Source organism: Otolemur garnettii, unplaced genomic scaffold (genome assembly GCF_000181295.1).
Source record: "Otolemur garnettii isolate 467f Iridium unplaced genomic scaffold, OtoGar3 scaffold00014, whole genome shotgun sequence".
Classification (NCBI taxonomy): Eukaryota; Metazoa; Chordata; class Mammalia; order Primates; family Galagidae; genus Otolemur; species Otolemur garnettii.
Genome location: NW_003852409.1, coordinates 17,311,546 through 17,320,275, shown reverse-complemented (window position 1 = coordinate 17,320,275; position 8,730 = coordinate 17,311,546). Strand labels below are relative to the sequence as shown.

Genomic DNA, 8,730 nt, shown 5'->3' with positions numbered 1-8,730 from the left:
TATGAGGCTGCCCTAGATGGCTCCCTTCTGAAGACTATAGTTGTTTTCTGAGCACCTACTATGTACCAGGCACTGTGCTAACAAGTGGTTTACATCCATGATCTCATTTAATCCCCCAACAAACCTGCGGGGAAATGTCATCCTTGCTCCACAGGCGGGGAGGCTGAGGTTCAGGATGGCTAACAGACTGTGAAGGCACCCAGGGCATAGGCAGTGAGTTGGGACTCAGTCCCCAGACCTGGCCGCCTTTGCCAACTCAACCTTGACCCTGTGCTGTCCTAAGGGTCCTCGGAAGCTGAAGTCCTAAGACCAAACAGCCTGACAGGTAGGCATCACTGCTACAGGGTAAATGATGCCACACTATCCCGAGCAGTGGGACTCAGCCCTGCCACCCCCACCAGCCCCCAACCAGCCCTTGGCCCCAGAGAGAGTCCCACATACTTGGCCCGATTTTCTGGAATGGTTCCGGGGGCTCCTCCTTCACCTCGTCAGTGGCCACGACGCCTTGGTCAAAGGGGTCTGCAGGAGAACACAAGACCTTTAGCACTTGGGCCCATCAGGTCTCAGGAGCCCAGCTGGGGATGGGAAAGGTGAACAGCTGCAAAGACTTACCTGCCCGATTCTCAGGGGCCCCTTCCACGCTAAACACTGCACCCAGGCAGGAGGCAGCAGACGCAGAAAGAAAAAAGCAAACAGGAGCCCTGTTAGTCCCTCCCCAGAACTGCCTCTGTCCACCGCTCCCTGACTCTATCCAGTGAATTTGCCTCTAGGGCCCAGAAGGGCTGCCCTGGCCAGGATGAAGCCCCGGGAAACCCAGGGCGAAGTGAGGGCATGTCCCAACCCAGCTGTGCCTCAGCTCATCATCCTTGCTGTGGCCAGGTTCCCACCCCTGGGGAGGGCAGACGCTGCAGATCACAGGCACACACTTGAGGGGCCAGGGCAGGAGGAGAAGGAAGAGACTGGGAGGAGAGAAAGAGGTGAAAACAAGGGTGAGCCAAGCCTGGTTGTCAAGGCTCAAGACAGGCTGTGGGTGTGGGGCTAGAGGGGGGCGCCCTAAGGTCCCTTCCAGGTCCAAGACCTTCTTTCTAGGATTGTTAAGACTCTTAAACATGTGACCTCAACTTCCTGTTTTCGTTTCTACCTCTATAATCTGAGGCTAAAATGTCATCATTCATTTTTTAAAATTGCTTTAATTTCACCAGAACATGTGAATACTCAAGAATCAGACGAAACTGTGAAATGACTCACTATGAAATTCCAATATTCTCCTGATTTTGACCTATAAAAGTGGCAATTTCACATGGGTTAACCTAAATAGGACGCTGTATAGAGTATAATGGGTATGTCCCCTCCTCGAGGCTCTGGCTGCTGCTGGGCCTTTCTCTAGGTAGGAGAAAGGAGAGAGGGCAGGTTAGGGGCTGGCGTCCTGAGGAAGGGCAGGTCCTTGCACAGCTCCGGGGAGTGAGAGGCCTAACTCACCATCTACGGCGTGCAGGTCTCGGTGCTCTTGGAAACAGCTGTAGTATTTGTACTTTTTCCCGCAGATGTCACACGTGTACCTGAAGTTGTCTGCAAGGGATAAAAAGATGCACGTTACTAGGGGCTTTGGTCCTGTGGGATGGGTTTTTCTGGCTAGATCATCTGCCTCAGGAACCAAAGATAGGACTAGCCCAGATAGGACTGGCCTCAACTGGATGACCTCATGGAAAATCAGCTCCGGAGCCCATCTGTGTGCTGGCACTGCCCATCTCTTGTGGACCATGGAGGACTATGGCACAGCCCACCTGGAACTCCCAGCTCCACCATGAGCATCCAGGACTCCCTGTATTGCTTCATGGGTCCACAGGTTGTAGGCTGGGGTGTTCGAGGTCCTCTGGGAAGATCTGGACCACGTGAAGGGACCAGGGATCCTGGGAGTGACTCCCCAGCCAAGCCCCAAGGCTGCCCTATGTGGGCTGAGTTCCTAAAGGCTTGGTTCATAACTGGTCCCACACTCCCTCACAGAACTCCCATGAGAAGAACAACGATCACTAAACCTACCACACACAAGGCAAGGTGCCAGGCCAGGCTCTTCTCCTGCATTTCCTGTTAGTTCTCGCAACAGAAGGAGGGAGGAGTCTCTCATTTTACCCATGAGGACACTGAAGGACAGAAGGGATCTGTCCCAAGTCCCATAGCTTCTGAGATGACATCCAGTGATCTTATCTCCGGGTGCTCACACCCTGCATGACCCTTTCCCAGTGAGCCTGGGCTGGACCTTGAGACTTACTTCTGATGAACAGGAGGAGTAAAAGTGACAGAATGTCACTTCTGAGATTAGGTTACAAAAGACCATGATTTCGTCTTGAGTCCCTTTCTCTCCCTGTCTCACATACTTGGGAACTGCCATGTTGTAAGCTGCCCCATGAGGGATCCGGGTGACTGGGAACTGAGGCCCTCAGTCCAAGGGCTCGGGAAGGAGCAACCCTGCTAACACCCACATGAGCAAGCTTAGAAGACGCTTCTCTCTACCTGACCCTTAAGATGAGACTGTAGCCCTGACTGCAAACTGTGAGCCACCAGGAGCCCGAGGACCAAATTCCTGACTCTGGAAACAGAGGAATAATCAATATTTGTTGCTTTAAGTCATTAAGTTTTAGAGATATAGCAATAGAAAACTAACACAGAGTCTGAGTTTGCATGGAATGCCCAGATCTCAGACGGCTTAAGTCTGAGGCAAGAACCACATAGGCCGTCACCCTCTCCAAGCAGGTGACATCTCTAACATTGGTACTGGGGTAGACCTGTTCCTTTCACTGATATGGAGAGGGCCCACTACCCCATCTTCCTGGGTGTGCCCAGGCACAGAGAGGGTCGGCAGCTTGCTCAAGGCTGCACAGGGAGAAATTGCTAGGATTCAAATATTCATTTATCCCCAAGGTGAGGCTGAGTCAGGGCACGTGGCCGTTCTCTGTCCTGATAAGCTGCCTGGCAGTCCTGGGCTGAGGCATCTCCCTCTTGGCTCCTCTCCTGCCCCTCAGCACCCAAATACAGACTCTCGTGTAATCCTCCAGGATTGTATTTCCAGGCAATTCTGTGGGAGGTTTCTGGCCCCCTCTAAGGTGAACTCAGAGACACAGATGACATCAGTCATCTCCCTTCCCAGCTCCACCCTCACCTCTTCCATTGCACTTGCAGTCTCTGAAAATGCCTCAGCAAGATGCCAGGACCCTAGAGACAAACTGGTCCCTGAGCAAGATGGCGGGTACCAGAAAAATCCAAGGGGGAAGTGGTAAGGGCTGTAGATGAGCTCAATTCTGGGGTCTTTTCCCAGCTCAGGCCTCCTGCCTTTCTCAAGGCCAGCAATCCAGCCTAGATAATAAGCTTCCCCATCTGGGCCCATCCATATGCAATCCTAGCATCTCCGGTGCCATCTGTGGCCACCTATCCTCTTGCTTGTCTCTGTCTTCCCAGCCTCCACGGCCAATTGGCCACTCCCTCCCTTTTGCCAGCTCTCTGACACCAAGAGGCCCCACCACTTGGTTTTGTCAAATCTCACACCATGGCAGCTCCTTGACCTGGATGGGGACCTTATTCCAGGGCCCTCCTCCAGCAGGAGCCAATTAGGACAAGAATAGTATCTCTAAAAAAGGATGGCAAAGTAATTTTTGTCAATGAAACCACACTTTTGCAACCCCATGACAACTCAGTGTCTCCAGGAATACCACTACAAATCCATTTGGGGAGGCGGACTCCAGAGTCAGGCTGCCCAAGCTCAAACCCAACTCTACCACTCAGAAGTGGGACAGACCTCAGATATGCTCCCTAAGCTCTGGGCCTTGGTGCTCTCATCTGTAAAATGGGAAGAATGATAGATTCTTCAGCTCCCAGAGTTGTAGTAAAGGAGCATAATGCCTAACATCCAATAAATGCTCAGTAAGTGTTACCCAATATTGTTTTACAAAGTAAATCAATAGGATAGTAGCAAAAGAATCACATGGGGGGGCTCATCTTTTATTTTCTTCATTGAAAGATGGGTGAGTGGATACATCTTTATGCTTCTAGTTATGACTGTACTATTGCCTAATAAGTAAATGAAAGGTCTTTGCACTAGAATGTGTGAGACCTCATTTCTAGGCTCATCTCCATTACTAATGAGCTCTCCTTCTCTCTGGGACTTACTGTCTTCATCTGCAAAATGGGTAGGCAGGACCCAGCCTTCTCAACTGGACTCTTTTGGCTCCAGGACTCCATGGCCAGGTTCTCCAAAGCAGGTGCTGCTGGCCTGGGTCGGGGTGGGGGTGTAGGACTGAGAATAAAATAGAGCACACTGGCCATGGGGAGAAAACTCTAAAGGGAGAAAAGGAAAAGTGATGGAAGAACTAAAAATAGCCCTGGCTACAGAGCACTCAACAACCAGTGAGCCCGCACACCACGAAAGCCAGATGGAACACAACAGATCATTGAGAGGCAGCCGGAGAGGCCCAGGGCCCAGAATAGCCAAGGAAGGAAAGATAAATTGGGAAGTTCTTTAAATGTGTGGCTGACCACAGGCAGACCATGGGAGCCAGAAAAGAATGGAGCTATTGAGGGACACGGAGTCAAAGGCCAGCTGGGGTGGGGTGGTAAGCCTGGGAGGGGAGGGGCAGGCTCCTGTCTCCTCCCAGCAGAGGGCTGTGACAGGTGTCTAGCCAACCTGGGCCTCAGATTCCTCCCCAGAACAGAGGAGTCAGCCCTGCCCGCCTCTCCTTTAGTATAAGAATCCAAACAGAGAGGATGGAAAAGTGTGTCACGAGAACCCCCTTAGGGCCCATGTCCATTAAAGCCCTTCTTCAGCCAGAGGCACCTCTTCAAATTGCTTTGGTTTCCGGTTTGGGTTTTCTTGGGGGGGGGGGTGGTGTTAATATTTGTTTATGCTCTTAAAAAAACCTTCTTACGATGGCATCATAAGCACATAGAACAGGGGTTGGCACATGATGGTTAGTGGGCCAAACCCAGCCCACCATCTGTTTTTGGTAAGGGATTCATTTTCATACTGTTTCTGGCATGCTCCTGCTGTAAGGGCAGGGTTGAGGAGCTCTAACGGAGACGACTGGCCTGTGAAGTCCAAAATACTTCCCATCTGGCCCTAGACAGAAAATGTTTGCTGACCCCCGAGATGGAAGAGTATACGAATCATCAGTGGACAGCTCATTCAATTTCCGCAAACTGGAAATGCTCCTGTAACCAGCACCCAGCTCCAGAAACAGAACGCAGAAACCTCTTCCCCAGGCTCACCACTCTTCTGACCTTTACCAGCGTTAGTTTTCACTGCTTTTATACTTTTCCTACACAGAACCTTAAAGGAAGAAGTTTTGTGTCTGGCTTATTTTGCTCACCATCGGGTTTGTGAGAGTCGTCCCTGTGGCTGTGTGGAGCTGTCCGCAGTTCTTTCTTACTGCTGTATAGTAGTCCTTTATGTGAATAGACTTATTCATCCACTCAACTAGCACCAGGCACTTGGATGGCTTCTGGTTTGGAACCGTAAGGAACAGTGTGCTAAGAACATGCTAATTCACATCTTTTGGCGGACGGACATGGCACAGATTTCTGTTGGATACATGCCTAGGGGCAGAGTGGCTAGCTTCTGAAGCTGAGTGGTGTGTTACGCACCTGGGAGGTCGCTCAACAAGATCCTGGGATCTAAAGTTGAACAAAGGCCTGTGTGTAGCAAAGCAGAGTGCTGTCCCCAGGTGTCAAGGCCCTACGCGCCACTGGAGGTGAGATACGGCGCTCGAGGGCAAAGCACCAGTACACAATTAGTGCCTATGGCTGCAGATGCATCTGTTTCCTAAAAGTCAGCTACAAAGCCCCAGAGCCATGAGTCAGAGTCAAATGAACACATGGAGTTGCACGCGCTGGGCTCCCACTGGGGATATGCAGCCACATCTGCCAATGAAGGGACCATCCCACACATTCTAGTCCAATGACCTTTCATTCATTGATTAGGAAAATAGTACAGCCACACACTAAGAAGCATAAAGACATACCCAGTCTCCCCATCTCTCAACTAGATGCCTATTGCAAAGAACCCCACTCATCCTGGTATAACTCAGGGCTGCCCAAAATTATTTGGGCAGAGAACCTTTTCCAGACAGAACTCCTACTAACCTCCCTAGAATGAGTGTGCCACAGAGCACACTTTGGGAAGGGTTGCTCTGAGGTACTGTGTTCCAGTTTCATAAAGACTCTCTGGCTGCAAAGCCTGGACTGCACCGTGTCTCTCAGAGGCCATCAGAGTAGTCCAGGAGGAGGGAACAAGCGTCTCCTCTCCCTCCCTCCCCAGCCCTCAGCTCCCACCAGCCCACAAGGAGGCAAAAGTACTCACTGCTTTGGGAGGCTCCCTCCCCTGAGGTGGCTTCGGTGTCTGTAGAGAGAGGGGTAGGGGGAAGGAGGTGAGCTGACAGGGCTGAGGGAGAGCAGGTGGGGCAGGCAGAGGCCAGGAGAGCTGAGGAGGGCTCTTCCACGGAAGCTGCAGGGGGAGAGCCTCATAGTCCTGCCCTGGGCCTCTGATGCGTGCCTTTCCTCCCAGTCTGCCAGGCTCAGAGAGAAGCAAGTGCCATTCCTTCTGTCCCCTCAGAGTCCTCATCTTCAGAATGGGAAGCAGCAGCCTGGTCCCTCACCCAAGATTGTCAGAGTAACACATGTGATGATTCGCCCACGTGCCCCGCTGGGCCTGCTGACAGCAGAGCTGATGTACCCAGGAGGACTAAGGCTGTGGGGCAGGCAGCAGCCCTCCCAAGAGGCTGAGTGGTGTATCCCGCCGGCTGCCCTCCCACACCTCTGCTCTCCCATATTGGAAGGCCGCCCTTCTCCTGCCTGGCACCCACCTACTGAAGAAAAAGGGAAGAATCCTTGGAGCTCTCAGAGTCGCCCAAGTGGGAAACAGACATTATCCTCGGCTCTGCCTCGGGGACACCCCACTCACCTCGGTGTGCCCGCATGTGGGTCTGGAAGCAGTTGTAATACTTGTATTTCTTGCCACAGATTCCACACTCATAGGACCCTGGAAAACAGGAGAGGAAGGAATGGTCAGGTAGCATCCCATGACCCCAGCAATGACTCTAAGTACAGCTACTGTGTACATGGAAGCAGAGGCCCATGTACAAGGAGGTGACACTGAGGCAGATGGCAGGAGGCCTGGGCTTTACATGCAGGTTTGCTTCCTGTGCTCTGAGTGACCTCAGGGAAGGCACCCCCTGATCTCTGGGCCTCAGTTTCCAAATCTGTAAGATGAAGAAGGTAACTTTTTCAGCTAACCCACATACCTTGAAAGCAAAAAAGAGACAGGCATAAAAGTGCTCTGGAAGGAAGAAATCACATCTACATAAGGAAATCATTTCCTTTTACCTGCCAAGATGAGACAGAGATTAAGAGGACAGACTTTGAATTAGACACACCTGGGTCCCTAACGGCCACTTACCACCATCAATGACCTTGGTAAGTTCCTTAGACCACTAAGCCTCTGTCCGCTCATCTGCACAGGGGGCCAAACATACCTAACCTTCCAGGGGTGGCCCCACATGCCCCCTCTAGGATATGCTCGTACTACAGATAGGCTTGGCGGGAAGAGGAACCCCATACACACTGAGGAGTGGCCTTGTTCCCTCAGACATACAGAGACCAACATGGAAGAAACACCTGAATCCAGCCCCCTGCCAGGCCCTTCTCCCAGAGCAGGTGGACTGAAACGGGTGAACTCCCAGGGTGCACTGCAGACTGATCTGAACTTCCAGCAGGTACTGCAGAATGACTGAAGGTTGAAGGAGGGGTGTCGCCTGTAGCTCAAGCCACTAAGGCTCCAGCCACATACACCAGAGCTGGCAGGTTTGGATCCGGCCCGGGCCTGCCAAACAATGACAACTACAACCCCCAAAAGATAGCTGGGCATCTGAGGTCCCAGTTACTTGGGAAGGTGAGGCAAGAGAATCACTTAAAGCCCAGGAGTTTGAGGTTGCTGCGAGCTATGACGTCTACCCATGGCGATAGCTTGAGGTTCTGTCTTTAAAAAAAAAAAGGTTTGAAGGAGGAGCCCATCCATGCAGAGACTGGGGCAAAGGCCCATGGCAGGAAGCCAAGCAGAAAGACCTTCAGACCCAGCCTGGCAGGGAACCCCCTGGAATACAGGCTCTGCCTACCCCCCACCTACTGGAGTCCTCATGAATGCCACCTGAGCCAGGGGTCATGCTGTGCCTAACAAAATGGCCAGGGACAAATGCAGAGGCCCTGGTCCACTCCAGCTTAGTGTCCTAAACAGAACTGGGTGGGGACCTAGGACTTCACCTCTTCTAACAGGGGACTCTGGCACCCAGCATCTGGGCACGGGAAGTGCTGGTGACAATGAGAGCTGCAATGGAGTCTCAGCTCTGCCACTGCTTAGGGTGGGGGTGGGGTGCTCAGATTCCTCCTTGAGAAAATGCAGATGATGCCAGGGGACTGCTGTGAAGACTTGGGTGAGGGTGGAGACCTTAATTCCCACTCTTTCTGGTTTTGGCTGGAAGTAGAGGCCCATGTACCAGGTGTGCACCTACAGATTGGATTAAGCCAAAAGAAGGGGAGATGTGGAGTTATTAAGTTAGCTTAGCTCTGCCAACTCTTAGCTGCTTGATCTCAGTCACCTAAGCACCTCCTTTTGCCTGTCCAAGCCTTAGTTTCTCCACCTTAAAACAGGGCTATTCGGCTTGGCGCCTGTGGCTCAAGTGGCTAAGGTGC

At 52.1% G+C, this 8,730-nt stretch overlaps 1 protein-coding gene across 1 annotated transcript in view; it reads right to left on the bottom strand.

The window, feature by feature from the left end:
• Positions 1 to 8,730, bottom strand: part of ZNF618 (zinc finger protein 618) — a 77,229-nt gene that overhangs the window by 37,053 nt on the left and 31,446 nt on the right. The window contains exons 4-8 of the mRNA XM_023510565.1: positions 6,947 to 7,024; positions 6,347 to 6,385; positions 1,480 to 1,569; positions 613 to 648; positions 442 to 519 (exon numbers count right to left, since the gene is read on the bottom strand). Of these exons, the coding sequence (XP_023366333.1) occupies positions 442 to 519; positions 613 to 648; positions 1,480 to 1,569; positions 6,347 to 6,385; positions 6,947 to 7,024 (321 nt within the window). The remainder of the gene's footprint in view (positions 1 to 441; positions 520 to 612; positions 649 to 1,479; positions 1,570 to 6,346; positions 6,386 to 6,946; positions 7,025 to 8,730) is intronic.